The 16,773-nt window shown below is 45.7% G+C and overlaps 2 protein-coding genes across 7 annotated transcripts in view; both read left to right on the top strand.

The window, feature by feature from the left end:
* The window catches only part of PIP5K1A (phosphatidylinositol-4-phosphate 5-kinase type 1 alpha), a 42,147-nt gene extending 40,617 nt beyond the window's left edge, over positions 1–1,530 (top strand). For all 4 annotated transcript variants that reach the window (XM_080916284.1, XM_080916283.1, XM_080916282.1 and 1 more), the window contains one exon: positions 186–1,530. In XM_080916284.1, coding sequence (XP_080772410.1) covers positions 186–188 — 3 coding nt within the window. In that variant the 3' untranslated portion in view covers positions 189–1,530. The remainder of the gene's footprint in view (positions 1–185) is intronic.
* A 7,356-nt stretch (positions 1,531–8,886) lies between these two features.
* Positions 8,887–15,918, top strand: PSMD4 (proteasome 26S subunit ubiquitin receptor, non-ATPase 4). Of its 3 annotated transcripts, none has more exons than XM_080916216.1 (10): positions 8,887–8,953; positions 11,996–12,136; positions 12,838–12,952; positions 13,479–13,565; positions 13,793–13,861; positions 14,022–14,237; positions 14,558–14,666; positions 14,814–14,945; positions 15,027–15,094; positions 15,636–15,918. In XM_080916216.1, the coding sequence occupies exons 1-10, from the start codon at positions 8,928–8,930 to the stop codon at positions 15,804–15,806; spliced, it is 1,134 nt and encodes a 377-aa protein (XP_080772342.1). In that variant the 5' UTR covers positions 8,887–8,927; the 3' UTR covers positions 15,807–15,918. The 3 variants fall into 3 exon arrangements, with proteins under 3 accessions (XP_080772342.1, XP_080772341.1, XP_080772343.1); XM_080916215.1 differs by having other exon boundaries at positions 14,558–14,675; XM_080916217.1 differs by having other exon boundaries at positions 8,891–8,998; positions 14,558–14,675.
* Positions 15,919–16,773: the final 855 nt, after the last annotated feature.

Below are 16,773 nucleotides of genomic sequence, written 5' to 3'. Positions count from 1 at the left end.
GACTGCCAAGACTACATAGTTAGATCCTGTCTCCAAAAAATAAAAAGGTTTTGTGGTCTAAAATCTTTTACTTGAAAGCTGAAGGTAAAAAGAGAAGGGGGGAAAAGTCTAATTTGCAAGGCAGGATATGACAGTGCTTCCTTGTCTCCTATTCATGGCTGACTTTATATTCTTTTACTGTTCAGTGAGCAGTGAGCCTTGGAAGACCTGAAACAAGACTCCGCTATCGCTTTGATCCTAAGATGTCAGCCCTTGCCCCAGGAATGCTGAGTCGTCTTCTTGGTCATCAACAGGGGAGAGAATGTGGAGCTAGCAGGGCTCTGTCACTGTCTCCCCTTCCTCTGGGCAGTAGTGCCTTTGACAGTTGAGGACAGCATCATCCCCACCACTACAGGAGTGGGTGGCGTGAATTTTCCACTGCCTGCCATGGCTTCTATAGCTGAGTATTTTTAACCCCCATTCTTTGTGCTGGACATGGGGTTGCTGGACTAGGTGGTTTTCTCCTCTTTACCTTTCCCCTGGAGCTGGACTCTTAATTTCCTCAGGACAGACTGGCTGGACATTGTTCCTACCGTTGATCTTCCCGCTGGTCTTTGAAAAGACTCCCAATGGTTTTTATAAAGGTATTTGGGGGACAGTAAGGATGAACCTTACTCCCAACCTTTTTTTTTTTCCTTAAAAAAGGAAAGAAACACAAAGAGCACACAATGTAAATTTGAGCCAGTCTCAGATAAAAGTAGAAGAGCCCTAGTGTTTGTGAAGCAGAAAGGCTAGGCCTGCCCCGCCAGCAGCTGCCCTCTGTCTCCCTCACTTAGGGCTGAGAGAGTGGAGAGGCGCGTGGCCACATGTACCCTTTTTTTAAGATAGTGGGGCAGTCTTGTTAGGAGAGTGGACCTTAGCAGGGCCCTCCTCACTACCAGGTCATACAGTTATTACTGTTCTGCAATTTGGAATGTATCCTAATGGTTTTTCTAAATATAAAGAATTATCAAATGATTTTAGACCATTCTCCAAAGGAGATTTCTTTGTTCTTCCTATACTTTCCAACAGTATTCTGCTCTTTGTGGAGCTACGGTGGAGGGAGATGTTTGTGTCTGTTTAACAGGCAGTCCGTATCTATGAGGCTAGAGCATATTGTCTTAAACTCCTGGGGAGCCGCAGACTTCCCTCCGTAAGGTTTTCGCTATGCCACCTGGCCTGCCCTTACTCTGTAGAGAAGCTGGAAATGGGGCCACGGCGCCCTTTCCTTCCTCTCAGGTGTGGCCCCTCCTGGCTGGTGGGCAGTGCATGGTGTTTCAGGCCGGCTGTTGAAATCCCACATTAGTTCCTTCTCCGTCCCGTCTCGCCTTGATAGCAGGTTAGCCAACCCCCATGTAACTGTCTATATTAGACACCCCAGCCAGCTTCTGGCTGCCTGTCTTTGCTGCCATGTTCTTTTTTACAAGAAGGAAAGAAACAATTTCTTGCTATTTTTTTTCATAATTTACTATTTATGATGTATTTAAGTGTTTTATTCAGGACAGAGTTCTGTAAGGGGTGGGAGGGAATATTTGAGGGAGGGCTGGGACCTAGAGAGAGGACACGGGATTCCGCATTTTTATGGAGTGTTACTATTGCCTCTACTTTGTATTGTTGAAAAATGACAAATGCAATATAAAAGTAATAAATATCTGGTTTTAATGTATTCCAGTCTGTCAATTATTTAGACCTATTTTTAAATGCTTTTACATGTACATACATAATACACAGGGCCATCCTCACCTCCTAGTTGTCCTTTTCTTCAGGCTTGTTTGTTTTCCCGGGGTTAGTTGTTGGACGCTTTGAAAACTTAACACCTGACTGCTGAGCCTCACCTTGGCCATGTTAGGTCTCTTCCGTTTCCCCTCTGCTGCAGCTCCCTCCTCCACCCAGATTCAGTTTGTTAGCATGAATAAAATCTTCACCCAGCCTTCAATTTACATTTAACTCAAGCTGAGAACAATGGCTCCAACTCCCAGCTATACGGTTTGTCCACATCAGAACAGTTTTATAGATATGACTCAGTCTCAAAAGGATTTGAGAATCCAAAGCTCAGAATTCACTCAGAAAGTGATGAGTGAAGTCTGAAGTCAGTTGGCCCTAGAGTTCCTTCTGACCTAACCTAGTGCGCTTCTCTGGGGAAACAAAGAAGGCTCCCTTAAGTAAGGCTCTGTTGGCAGAGCTGGAGAGAAGACTGGTTAAGAGGACTTGCTGTTTAGTTCACAACACTGACAAGCAACTTCACAAGCCTCTGTAACTCCAGTCCCAGTGATGTAACACCCTCTTCTGGCTCTCTAGATACCAGGCATGTGTGTAATGCACACAGTACATACATGCAGGCTAACACATAAGTCTTTTTTGTTGTTTTTATTTTTTTGAGACAAGATTTCTCTGGGTGCTCCTTAGCCATCCTGGAACTCACTCAGTAGATTCCGGTTGGCCTTGAACTCAGAAATGGCCTGCCTCTGTCTCTGTCTCCCCGAGTGACTAAAGGTGTGCACCAGCACCCCCACTGTTATTTAACCTATATGTATATTATAAACAGACTTATGTGTATTTTAGTTCTGGGTTTCTTTTAAGGTAATAATATGGTTCTGACTTTCTCAGACACCCTTACTGTCTTCTGTGTTTATCCCCCTTTTCCTCATTTCTCCACTCATCACGTGCAGTGCTTGTACCCTGCTATTCTCTTGCTCCCCCAGTTTTTAACCCACCAAGCTCTCTTTTTACTTTCTGCTTTCTAAAGTTACTCCTTGATGTGTAGTCACATCTGAAGATTTAGAGGAGGTCCGAACCCTACAGTGACGGAGACAAATCTGGGTCACCTCACACAATGTGACTTTTTTTTTTTTAAGTTTCATGTATTTACCTGCAAAGTAGTAGTATTCCATAGTGTGCACTCACCAGCCACATCTTCACTACTTGGTCATCAGTTAAAGGACATTAGGCTGTCTCCATTCCCTAGCCATTCTGAATGGAGCAGCAGTGAACCTGGCTGAGCAGCTCTCCTGGAGTAGGGTGTCAAGTCTTTTGTGCGTGTGACGAGGATGTGTGTGGCTGGCCTGATACCCAGCAGCTGTGGAGTCCATTTTGCTTGCCATGTCAAGATGGGTTTGGCAGAAATTTTTCTCTCCATTTTTAAAAAATAATTGACAGGTTATTTTATTGTCCTTTCTACATGGACTCAGTATAATTAGTTTTATGAGTATAAAGTTGCAGAACTGTTGGTCCTTTAGATCTTAACAAATGTTTTAATGATTAAACAAAATGCTTTGTCTCAGACCGAGAACTATTAATTCCACTCTCAAAGTCACAAACCTTTTCAGTGACAGGCCTAAGTTTTCTGAACCCCAAATTTCTATTACATTCTCAGAAAGTCACGTGCCCCACATTTTGGTATGAGTTGAGGTGGTCCCTCAGGTATTGTAGCCAGCAGTGAAGTGATCCATGAAGAGGTGAGATTAGATACTTAATTCAGTTTGACTTCATCAAACTGGATAAAACTTGCAAAAAGGTCTGATGTCGGGATTTATTGCCAGCATACTTAAACATAGTACAACTGGAAAAAACAGTTCCCTGGTGAAATACAATCCCAAGTATTCAGGTTATAATTACGTCAAAGGCAACTCGGGGTATGTGGCATTTCTTCCAAAAAGATGGGTTCTGGAGATAGGCTGCCTGTACTAGCTTAAGGGCCTACGGAAGGTTCTAGTCTGGTCTCTGTCATACAGACAGACAGGTCATTTAGATGAGCTTCCTCCAGTCCTGCTTGATAAGGCTTGGCCCAGCAGACACCACAGATCACTGCAGTGTTAATCACCTGTTTCCAGCCTGGTGGGCAGAAACAGATTTTACATGTTTTTCCATTGAAAGGACAACTCTGGAGCCGGGCTGTGGTGGCGCATGATTTTAATCTGAGCACTCAGGAGGCAGCCAAAAGATAACAGAAACCTTCTCTCAAAAAAACGAAAGCAACCCCATGTTTTTCCTGGAGATCTTTGTGCTCCCCACAGAACAGCGCTCCATAGTGCATGCCCCATATTCTCATTAGCCATTCATCTGTTGAAGGGCATTTAGGTCCTTCCCATCTCTGCGGTTGTGAATAGAGCAACAGTGAGCTGGGCTCAGCAAGAATCCTTTGGGCATATGCCAAGGAATGGTATAGCTGGGGCACCTGGTACATTTATCTTTGAGAATTCTCCACACTAATTTCCATAGTGGCTACACCAGTTTTCAATTCCACACCCCTCCAGCATGCATTGTCTACTGTCTTCCTAGTCTTGTCACTGCCGTTCTGACTAGATGGTTATTTGATTACCCCCCCCCCCCCATTTCTTTTGAGAACTTAAATTTCTGTAAATATGGGATTCCTCCTCCTAATTATTTAGTTAGCTGTGCAGAAGTACACTGTAGCTGTCTTCAGACACACCAGAAGAGGGCATCAGATCTCATTACAGATGGTTGTGAGCCATCATGTAGTTTTTGGGATTTGAACTCAGGACCTCTGGAAGGGCAGTCTGAGCCATCTCTCCAACCCATGGGTACTGACTTTCCTTCTGGCACTTTCAGTGTTTCCCCATTCACATTGAAGTCTTTGAACCACTTGGAGTTGTTTTTGCACAAGGTGGTTTGAATTGAATAAAGCATTACCTGCCACTCACCACAAGAGGGACCCTACGATCAGACGAAGTTACCTACCCTGTAGGCACTGAGATGGAGTTTCTAATTTCCCTCTTCTGCCTGGATCTCTTTTGCCTGTGGAGTTTTCCCAACACCAGTTGTTGAAGATGCCTTCCTCCCACCTCCAAGCATATGCTTTGGTATCTTTGTCAAATGTTAAGTGGCTGAAGTTATGTGCACTCATGTTTGGGTCTTCAATTTTGTTCCTTGGTCCTTGGTCTTCAAGTCTGTTTGGTTTTTTTTTTTGTTTGTTTTGTTTTGTTTTTTACTATAGCTTTGTAATATATCTTAAGATCTGGAATGGTAATCCCTACAGTATTGTACTTTTTGTTCAGCTCCATATGAGTTTTAGGATTTTTTTTTTTTTCTATTTCTGTGAAAAGTGAGATGGGGATTTTGATTGGGATTGCACTGACTCTGTAATAGCTTTAGGAAGAATGGTCATTTTCATGTTAAGTCTAACACTCTGTGAGCGTGAGATGCCTTTCTGTTTTCTAATGTCTTTCTTCATCATCTCTTTCTGACTTTAAAAAGTTTGCCTCTCTTTGAGATGGATCTTTTCTGCTATTCTTAAAGGAATCTCAGTGCCTTTGGGGTTGGTAACCTCGGATCATAGGGTCCCTCTAGTGGTGAGTGGTGGGTAGTGCCTATAGCTCTATTCAAGTGCAACCAATATATTACTGCAGAACAAAACTTGGGTCTGGTTTTGTTTATTTTTAAACATTATGCATCCTGGGCTGTCCTAGAAATAGCTATGTAGACAAGGCTGGCCTCAAATGGCTAAGAAGTTACAAATATCTGTCTGTTTCTGCTTCCTAAGCACTGGAATTAAAGGCATGTGCCGCCACACCCAGCCGGTTTGCTCTCTTAAATTATGTGTATGTACCAGTGTTTGATAGGGTTGTGTATGTGAGTTTGGGTGTTTGCACAGGTCAGAGATGCCAAATCCCCTGAATCTGGAGCTGCAGGAGGTTGTGGACTTCTTCTCAAGCTCATTGTGGGTGCTAGAAACCAAACTGGGGGGGGGGGGCAGTACCCACTCATAATCACTGAGCCTATAGCCTCAAGTTCTTGGTTTTTCTCTGTAGCCGAGGATGACTTTGAACATCACAGCATTCTTTTTTCCTTAGTTTTCCAAGTGCTGGGATTGTAGGGCCTAATAGTTTTGTTTATTTTACAAAAACAATTTATCTCTCTTAGATACAATTACTATTGCTTTGATTAAACACCATGACTAAAAGCAAGTTAGGGAGGAAAGAGCTTATTTGACTTACACTTGCAAATCACTGCTCATCCCTGAAGGAAGTCAGGAGAAAGGTTCAAAAGGGGCAGGAACCTGGAGGCCAGGCAGAGACCATGGAGGGATACTGCTTACTGGCTCAGCCTTTCATACTCTCTGCCTCCTGTGTATATTAGAGGCAGGTACTACCATGCCTGGCCTGCTACTCTTAACTTCTTTTTATTTTAAGATAGGGTTTTCTATGTAGCCCTGGCTGTCCTGAAACTCACTCTATAGACAAGGTTGGCCTCCAAGTGCGGGATCAAAGCACCACCACTCTGCTGGGACTTAACTTTAACAATGGGAACTGTTAAAGTTAGACCAGGTGAATTTTTTTAATTATAAGGTGACCATAGGCTGATAGAGACAAAGAGTTATGGTTTTACACTATATACTTTATATGTCAGGTTGATAAGGGGTGGAGTTGGGATGTGTGGGGAGTCAGAGGCCCTGTGGAAAGGACAAAGGGATCTTTACTTTGGTGTCCTTGTCCAGGATTGGACTTGGCAAGTACAGTGTAGGGCTGGAGCCAGGGCCTCATGGGAGTCAAGGTCAAGGTTTCTGGAGGCAGTGGGAGACCCGAATCTTCTTGGGTTGAGATTATCAGCTAGGGAAGCTAGCTGTGTCTGACTTATCCTGTGTTATTTTCCGACTTTGTTGCATTTAGCTCACTGCTGGCCTTGGTTGCTTTCCCTTCCCCACCCCCACCTCAGCCAATATATGATGCTCTTTCTTTTTCTTCTTTACAAGTGTCTGTAACTCCCATTCCAGAGAATCTGATTCCCTCTGGACTTCTGCAAACACTGTATACATGTGGTACACATATATACATGAAGGCAAAACACACATACATGTAAAATTATAAAATAAGCAAAGCCTTTAAAAACAGAAAAACTAGTCCTAAAAGCAGAACAAATAAGTATGTTTAGCTAAAGGATACTTTGTGAAAATCTATCAAGCATTTGCAAGAAACAGAGACCAGAACCAGGATTTCCGGTTGTATTTCCTAAGTTGTGGGGTATTAATCAAAGTATTTTGAAATTTTTTTTGTTTCGTTTTCTGTGTAGCCTTGGCTAACCTGGAATTTACTCTATAGGTCAAACTGGCAGCAAACTCAGAGCTCCACCTGCCTCTGCCTCCTGAGTACTGGGATTAAAGGTGTGCACCACCATTGCCTGGCAGAACTTTTTTGGGGGGGTTGTTGTCTACTTGTTTTTCTTAAGGGTTGGAATCAGGCCTTGGCTGTGTTCTGCAAGCACCTGATCACTGAGGCACCCTAAGGTACACTTTTATTTAATTTATTTTTAAGTTCTTATTTTTTTAAGGTATATATGTATGTGTATATATACCTCTGTGTGTGTGTGTGTGTGTGTGTGTGTGTGTGTTAACTTGTATAATTATAGAGCCCAGAAGGAGTCATCAGGTCTCCTGGTAGCTGTAAGACACCCTATGTGGATGATGGAAAGAGAATGCTGGTCCTCTACAAAACCAAAAAGGACTCATTTTAAAAAATGATTTATTTTAAAAAATGATTTATTTATTATATATAAGAGTACTGTAGCTGTCTTCAGACACACCAGATCTCATTACAGATGGTTGTGAGCCACCATGTGGTTGCTGGGAATTGAACTCAGGACCTCTGGAAGAGCAGTCAGTGCTCTTAACCACTGAGTCATCCATCTTTCCTGCCTCAGAAAAGACTCTTAACTATGAGACATCTTTTAAGCCCTTCTTCCTTTTTATTTCTGAAATTTCTCTCATTAAACTTCCAAGATGACTTTGAACTTGTAATCATTCCACTACATAGCTGAGAGCACAGGCAAGTGCCACAGGCCTTTGATTCCCAGACAAGGTCTGGGTATATAACCTTGGCTGCCCTGGAATGCATTACATAAGTCAGGCTGGCCTCAAACCCACAGAGCTTCCTGCCTCTGCCTCCCAGGGGTTGGTGTTAAAGGTGTTGATTAACAAATCAAAACAACCTGTTGGTTTCTTCTTTCTTTGGGTGATTACATGGTGTTCACTGCTTTTCTTAGAGAGTTCAGTTCCCAGCACTCAGATAGGCAACTCACAACTGCCTGGAACTCCAGTTCCAGAAGATTCAGTGTTTTCTTCCAGCCTCTGCAGGCACCTGCATACACAAACACTTAAATTAAAAAAAAATTGTTTTGATTGGTCAAAACTTTTCTGGATTCCTTCATCCTGTCAGACTCAATACTGGGGTTAGGGACTGCAAAGATTTTTTTTTCTTTCTGTATTTAACTAAACGCAGGCAGTAGAAGTAAATCAAATTTTAGGGTACAAGTGTTTATAGCAGTTGCATGGGAAACAGGGAGTTAGAATGTGATTAACGATCCTGACCCATTTTTTAAATGATTATGCTTGAACTGACATATCCAAGGCAGTGCACGCACACGTGTGTCTATGTGTGTTTGAGGCAGTCTCATTATGTAGCTATGTACCCCAGGTTGGCCTGGAGATTGCAGTTCAGATCTGAGTATGATGATGCATCGTGTAAACGGAGGTGAAGCAAGGAGATCAGGAGTTTAGCCTGAGCTCCACAGCGAATTTGCATCCATCCTTTCCTCAAACCGTAACAAAAACAAAACAAAAATCCAAACAAACAAAAGAGAGAGAGCAGAGGAGGGGTAAATTACAGCTCTCTTGCCTCACACTGCAGTGTTGATGCGTGCGCCATAAGGCACAGCTGTGCAGGGAGCACTTACAGCTGCTCCACAGCTGCTCCGGAAGTGGCTGTGAAGGTAGCTGGCTCAACTGGATGACCAACCCTTGCGCATCCGCGCCGCCTACAAGTCCCAGAACGCACCGCGGGACGCGGAGGCGGGGCAGCGTGAAGATTGAGTTCTTTGATTGGTGATAAGCGCCAGGCCAATCGGGGGTGCTGTTGTTTGTCAGTCCCGAAGCCGGTCCGCAGAGGGAAGGTGGCAAAATGGTGTTGGAGAGTACTATGGTTTGGTGAGGAACTTCGGACGTGGTTGGGAGCGCGACTGGGTTGCTGGAGTGCGTGCCGCCGAAGCCTGAGGGCCTGGGGTGGAGACGGGGTCGCTGGGCGAGATGTGGCTTTGGGGCCCGTGGGATACAGGCAGGCGACTCCCTGAGTCATCCCGGCCCAGGAACGCAGGCCTGGGAACCCCGGTTCCCTTCCTGCACCCTGCCCTCCATGTCTCCCGTAAAACAGAGGCCAGTTGCCTCATCCACTGGCCTTCAACTTCTTTTCCTTTTCTCTGTACTTTGTTTCATGTGAACCTCGCAACAGCATTCAGGGAAAATAGTACTTCATTTCATAGTGAGTCGGAAGGACTTTAGGTGATCTGCTCTAGCCACACAGCAAATTAAGTGGTGGTGATAAGTAGGAATCAAATCCAAAACTACAGTGCTCTTGTCCGATGAACTAAGTCTTACCAGGTTTATACTTGGGAAGAGTACCTATTGGGAGTTAGATTAGAAACTCAGGACAAGAAAAATGAAATAAAGATGAGAACATATCTTTTCAGAGTTACAAGAGGGCTTTGTTTTTATGTTTTCAGATAGTGGGAAAGGGCTCTACCAATGAACCACACCCCTTCTGGATTGCATTTGTTTGTCGTCATTATTTTTTTAGATGGAGTTTTGACACTGGCTCAGGCTGGCTTTGAAGACTTTATTTGAAAAGATGCACAAGCTGGCCTTGAACTTGGAATGAGTAGGACTACGAGCCTGAGTCACTAGGCTCATGTCTCCATTTGGAGATTGGCTAGCACTGCCACCTAAATACAGCTTGTTTTCCAGCACTGGGAGGGTGAGGAAGAGGGTTGTCATGATCAGGACTACCTACCAAGATTCTATCCCAAAACAACACAGCCAGGATGCCCAATTACATTTGGATTTCAAGCAAATCATGAGTGATTTTTAGTATAAAAAGGGAATTTTAAGTGCAACCCAAATATTGCTCTTACAAGTTACTTGTTGGAGATGGGCAGTGGTGGCACGCACCGTTAATCCCAGCACTTGGGCTGCAGAGGCAGATTGATCTCTGTGAGTTTGAAGCCAGCCTCGTCTACAGAGCAAGTTTTAGGACAGCCAGAGAAACCCTGTCTTAAAAGATGATAAAACAAAGCAAAAACAACAACAAAGTAGTTGCTTGTTGAGGGTGGAGAGATGGTTCAGTGGGTAAGAGCACTTGCTGTTCTTGCAGTGAACCAGAGTTTGGTTCCAAGCACCCATATTGTACTGTTCACTACTGCCTTCTTGACAAGACCAGAAGAGCTGGTGCCTTTGGTCTCTGTGGGTGCGCAAGCAAGCACATCTAAGAACAGTAAAAAATAAATCTCCAAAGTCACTCATTACCTGTCTGAAACTAAAATTTAACCTAAGTCCTATATTTTTGCTTTCTAAGTTTTCACTTCTGAGAGAGATTATGTTCAAATAGAAGATGAATTTAGAATTCAAACTGTTTGCTGGCTGGCACTTACCTATTGTTGGAGAATTGTAGTAACTTCTTTGTCTCGTAGTATAAGTAGGTGAGCCACATGTGATGGTGCTCTGTAAAGTGTAGAGCACTGTAGTGTCATGGTGTGTGGGGAGTCCTCATGAAGAGCTGTAAAGAGACACTCTGGGGACAGGTCGTACAAAGTTGCTGAAGTAAAAGTGTTGGGGAAATAGACCAGAGTGACAAGGGGGGAGGAGCCACTGTAGAAAGAAATGACTGAGGAGCTTGAACTCAGTCCTGTTCCCAATCTGAGGGTGATGGGGTCAGACCTTTGGACAGACTGGTATTGATTTGAGAATATTGATCCGACTAGATGTGGTACACAGCTATACAGGTGTTGAGAACACAGGATGGTTGAGGCAGGGTCATGAGTTTGAGGCCAACTTGGAATGTATATTGAGGTCCTTTTTCAAAATAATTTGTTTGGATTGATACATAAAAGGAAAGATTAGGACCTGAGACCTTAGCCATCAGTGATTGCCCAGGAACAGAATAATAAGACCCTCGTGTTTTCTATGAAGTGTCTTGCATTTCCGGGCAACAGAGTTTTCACCTTTGCTTTAATCTGCTGAACCAGATTCTCTTGCTAGTTTTTTTATACATGGCATTACGCTTCGACAGTAGGCTAGCCTAGAGCTCTCTGGAACTCTGTTGTATTTATTGTTGTTATAATGGACATGTTAACTCAAGTCAGATGTGCTGGCCCACACCTGTAATCCCAGGACTTAGGAGGTAGACTCAGGAAGATCAGAGCAGTGTAGTTTTCAGTTCTAGAAAGCTCATCCTGTTTCTAGGGGAGACTGAGGTTGGGAGGGGACAGAGTGACAGGATCTCAGTATGTTGCCCCCAAATCCTGGATTCAAGAAATCCTCTTTCCTTGACTTCCCGAGTAGCTGAGCCTACAGCCATGCTCTGTTGCCTGCCCTGTATTGGTGGATTAATTGATTTCGCAATACTGAGGGTCAAAACCAGGGCCTTAATACCTTACTTAGGCCCAAGTTTTTATAATTTGGGGGGGGGGGGTAAAAAAATTATATGCTGCTCTGGGAAAGCAGTTTTATGTAAGTACACTGTACACTGTCATTGTCTTCAGACACACCAGAAGACCACGGGGACTACCGGGAATTCCTGGCAGGGCTACATAGCAAGATCCTTTTTCAAACAAAACATCATACTGCTCACCTTTCCCTATTTCTAAGCTTGGTATGAATGGGGTAGTGTTATTGTTTTTTTTAGAACTGCTTTTCCGGACTGGAGAGATGGCTCAGAGGTTAAGAGCACTGACTGCTCTTTACAGAGAGGTCTTGAGTTCCCAGCAACCACATGGTGGTTCACAACCATCTGTAATGGTTTCTGATGCCCTGTTCTGGTGTGTCTAAAAGAGTTCTAGGTGATTCTGTGTTTCAAGAAGCCTGAAAGCCACTGTTGTAACACATGTACTTGGTAGGAGGTGTTGAAGGGTTCCCTCATTTATAGAGGATGTTTCAGGGGAGTCCTCCAGCATTCTTGTTTCCCCTCTTTTCTGACAGTGTGGACAATAGTGAATACATGCGGAATGGAGACTTCCTTCCCACCCGGCTGCAGGCCCAGCAGGATGCTGTCAACATCGTTTGTCACTCAAAGACCCGAAGCAACCCTGAGAATAACGTGGGCTTGATCACACTAGCCAAGTATGTGAGACACAGTGGGGCTGTGAAGGTGGGTGGTGCTCCCACACTGGGTTGATGGCACAACTGTGCTCATCCCTCCCTGTGCTCCACCTCCTTCAGGAGTAGTGCGGCTGTGCTGGGGAAGGGTTTCTTGACTTTTGATTTTTTTCACACGGGGTTTTTATGTAGTCCTGGCTAACTTCAAACTTGATGTGTATCTTTGGTTTTTTTAGATTTATTTTGTATTTTATTGTGTAAATGTTTTGTCTGCATGTATATATACATTTGCACCATGTTCATACATGGTGCCCACAGAGGTCAGAAAAAGGGTTCAGATCCCCTGGAACTGGAGTTAGAGCTGATTGTGAGCAATCGTGTGAGTGCTGGGGACTGAAGCTGGGTCCTCGGCAAGAGCAGTGAGTGCTCTTAACCAATGAACCCTCTCTAGAAAAAAAGATAAAAGTTGTCTTTTAAGGTCTCTAAACAAAAAATGAATAGTCCCGTGGTGGTGCACACCGTTAGTCCCACCACTCGGGAGGCAGAGACAGAGATCTCTGAGTTTGAGACTAGCTTGGTCTACATAGTGAGTTTCAGGATAGTCAGGACAGAGAAACGATTTTCTGGGGGAAAAAAGGAAGGAAGGAAGAAAAGAGAAGATGAATGACATGGTGAGGGGGCACCTGTGTGATCTGAACTTACTAAAATGCTCTTCTCACACCTAGTGACTGTGAGGTACTGACCACTCTCACTCCTGACACTGGCCGCATCCTCTCCAAGCTCCACACTGTCCAACCCAAAGGCAAGATCACCTTCTGCACTGGCATCCGCGTGGCCCATGTGAGTCCTGCTGGCTCCCCGCTGTGAGGGTTGGTGATCATTTCTCTCCAGAGCTGTGATCTAGTGCTAAATAGAGCAAGATGAGAGAGGACCTAGAGCGCGGGTTCTCAGCCTTCCTTAACGATTCCTTAATCTGGTTCCTCGTGCTTGGTGACCCCCAACCATCAAATTATGTTTGGTGCTTCTCGTAACTACAATTTGCCCATTGTTATAAATTATAATGTGAATTTCTGATATGCTACCCTGTGAAAGGGTCGTCCAACTCCTTCCTGGTTGGGGACTGCTGACCCAGAGGGCACTTGCTCAGTATAGAAAGGATGGGGCAGGATGAGTGAGGATTGTGAAATCCTTAGAACTGAGACTGCTCTTACACTCGGGTCCACCTGAGGCACAGCAGAAAGAAGAGGCGTGTATTGGGTGAGCACTGTGGTAGGTTCAAAGGCACTGTAAGGAGCAGGAAGAACAGACTGACACGGGGAGGAACATGTGTTTCCTGTGAATGACGGGGACTTTTTTCCTTCCCAAGCTGGCTCTGAAGCACCGGCAGGGCAAGAATCACAAGATGCGCATCATCGCCTTTGTGGGTAGCCCTGTGGAGGACAACGAGAAGGATGTGAGTCCACAGATAGCCTGCCAGGCAGAGCGTCCATTTGAAAGTATCTTGAAGTACTTAGAACTGGGCAGAGGAGTTAGGCATGTCATCTGGGGAAAGATGATGTGTGAGTTCAGTGCTGGGGGCAGACTTTTGGTAGGATGCTGAATTTCCATATGCTTCTGTGAGGCAAGTTCAGTCCTCACTACAGAGAATCAATTTCTTGATTTTTCTCCCTTTCTTCCTAGCTGGTGAAACTAGCTAAACGCCTCAAGAAAGAAAAAGTGAATGTTGACATCATCAATTTTGGAGAAGAGGTAAGTCAGGATTGCAGGGCACGGGATCCCATGCCATGGTTATGAGCAGGACCATCCTTTCCTAGAGTTGAGTCCCCAGTGGGACTCTGCAGGTAGCTGCAGTCACAGACTGAGAAGCAGCAAGTGGAGGGGTGTCTGTCTTGTGCTCTCTACTCTGCAGGAGGTGAACACAGAGAAGCTGACAGCCTTTGTGAACACACTAAATGGCAAGGATGGAACTGGGTCACATCTGGTGACGGTGCCTCCTGGACCCAGCCTGGCTGATGCTCTCATCAGTTCTCCTATTCTGGCTGGCGAAGGCGGCGCGATGCTGGGTCTTGGTGCCAGTGACTTTGAGTTTGGGGTAGATCCCAGTGCTGATCCTGAATTGGCCCTGGTAAGCAAATGCTGACCCTGGGGTTCTGTTCTCTGTACAGATACTCAGCTGATGGGACTAGACAGTCTTGGGCACGTCCACTGTTTTCTAAGACCCTTTTCACTTCCTTGAAGGGCACCAATGCAAGACTCTAGTGTTTTCATTTCGCCCAGTTAAATCCCAAGCTCTGCCTTGCTTCTTCCATTTTCCCCTTTCGATTTGTCAGTATTAACAGCTTCTTCCCCATGTGGTAGGCCAGAGGAGGTGTCACCCTGTGTAGGATGTCACCGCAGCAACTGTGGTCCCCAGGAGTTGATGGACATTGTCTTGCTCTTTACCAGGCCCTTCGTGTCTCTATGGAAGAGCAGCGGCAACGGCAGGAGGAGGAGGCACGGCGGGCTGCTGCAGCCTCTGCAGCTGAAGCTGGAATTACTACACCCGGGACTGAAGGTGAACGAGGTGGATTCCAAATTTCTGGGCTTAAGGGTGTTAGCCATTCCAAACTGCAGTGGGGAGGGCTGGGCTGGGCTTGGGGAGTAGTGTGGCCAGTCCTGTGGAATATCTACTAGGTCTACCCTGCCCTTCTGTCTTGCCTAGACTCAGATGATGCCCTACTGAAGATGACCATCAGCCAACAGGAGTTTGGCCGTGCTGGGCTTCCTGACCTCAGCAGCATGACTGAGGAGGAGCAGATTGCCTATGCCATGCAGATGTCCTTGCAGGGAGCAGGTGAGCCAAGGCTCGTGTGGCAGGGCCTGGGCAGAGTCGGGGGTGAGGAACTAGCACTGACTGCTGCTCTCCTTTTCTCAGAGTTTGGCCAAGCAGAATCAGCTGACATCGATGCCAGCTCAGCCATGGACACATCTGAGCCAGTCAAGGTGAGGGCCAGTGTGACCCTCGGATCCAGCCAGGTCTGAAATCCCGTATTCAGATCCTTACCCTTTTAGAGCCAGGGCCTTTCCTCCCCAGCATTTCATAAGAAAGGTCTTGGAGCAACAGAAGGAAACACATAGATGTGTACTTCTTTTTAAACCTTGCCAAGGCGACAGAGTGAGTTAGAGAAGTAAGTGTTCAGTTACCCTTGAATTTTCTAGTGGGAGTGGCCTGTCATCTCCATCCCTAACAGTTCTGTGGGACTCCTCCCAAGAGGGTCTGGGGGAAAGGAGTGCTGGGTGTCCATGCTCCCCCCTCCCCCTCAAGAAAGCTGCTGTGGTGTCTGGTTTTGCCTCAGCTCAGTCAGCAGAGTTTTCAGGCTTCTGTGTTGTCAGGAATGCTCACCATTCGCGGGCACAGATCTTGTTGATTTGCCCCTTTCCTTCCCTTGGCTGCACACCCCACCCCTGCAGTCAGTGGGCAGCAGTGCTCCCAGCCACCACACGCTGCTGCTCCGTGTGCCCAGTTCCCGGTGCTCCTTTTCAGGAGGAGGATGACTATGACGTGATGCAGGACCCAGAGTTCCTTCAGAGTGTCCTAGAGAACCTTCCAGGTGTGGATCCCAACAATGAAGCCATTCGAAATGCAATGGGCTCTCTGGCCTCCCAGGCCACCAAGGATGGCAAGAAGGACAAGAAAGAGGAAGAGAAGAAGTGAGGCCGGAGGGAGGGGTAGCCGAGTCTGCCTCGGGACTGTAAAGATGGGGTTGGATAGAGACGTAGATGTGCTCTGCAGCCTTTACAACGGAATAAAGCTTGGCAAGTTTTCCCTTTTGCTTCAAATAGTGATAGCTTTGCACAGAGGGGAGGAGTGGACCTGAAGGAATGTCCTCCACTTCCTGCTCTGCATATGGCTTCTTCCATCATTTCCAGCCCTGACAGGTCCTTGGGCTTTGCTGAGAACCCACTCTTAAGCCCCAAAGCCCACTAAGGTGAATCAAGGACAGCACCCGGATCCCAGTCTAAGACAAGAATAGTCCAAGTCTGATCTGATTTAAAGACTATGCGTGTGTGTGTGTGTGTGTGTAGGTATGTATGTGTTTTTGAGATGTATGTAGCCTAGGCTGGTCCTCTGCCTCCCTACTGGGAGTAAGGTATGGACTACCACCATTCTGGCTCAGAAGAGCACTATGAGGGATCTGTCGATGGCTCAGAGGGAAAAGGCACTTGCCATGAAAACTCCCTAAGAGTTTTCTGAAGTTTTTGTGTGCTAGGTGGTGGTGGCACACACCTTTAATCCCAGCACGTGGGAGGTAGAGGCAGGTGGGTGTCTGAGTTCAAGGCCAGCCTGGTCTACAGAGTGAGTTCCAGGACAACCAGAACTACAGAGAAACTCTGCAGTGGTGGTGAATAACTGTAGTTCTGACAGGTGGACCTGAGTTTGAGGCCAGCTTGGGCTTCAGAGAAAGTTCCAGCCAGGGTTATACAGAGCAACCTTGTGTTGAAAATCTTTAAAAAAAAAAAAAATTAAGTTTTTATGTAGGTGCTTGTATGTCTGTGTTGGTGCTGAAACTCAGACCTAGGTCATCTGGGAGAGCAGCCAGTGCTTTAACTGCTGCACTATCTTCTAGCCTCTAAGATTATATATGAGCACACTGTCGCTGTCCTCAGACACACCAGAAGAG

The sequence above is a fragment of the Micromys minutus genome, assembly GCF_963924665.1.
Source record: "Micromys minutus genome assembly, chromosome: 4".
Lineage (NCBI taxonomy): Eukaryota > Metazoa > Chordata > Mammalia > Rodentia > Muridae > Micromys > Micromys minutus.
This window is presented reverse-complemented; position numbering and strand designations above follow the sequence as displayed.

Coding starts and splice junctions, on each gene's coding strand:
- PSMD4 (XM_080916215.1), top strand. CDS start 8,928: ATGGTGTTGGAGAGTACTATGGTTTG. Junction 8,954..11,995: donor TTGGAGAGTACTATGGTTTG/GTGAGGAACTTC, acceptor CTTTTCTGACAG/TGTGGACAATAGTGAATACA. Junction 12,137..12,837: donor GGCTTGATCACACTAGCCAA/GTATGTGAGACA, acceptor TCTCACACCTAG/TGACTGTGAGGTACTGACCA.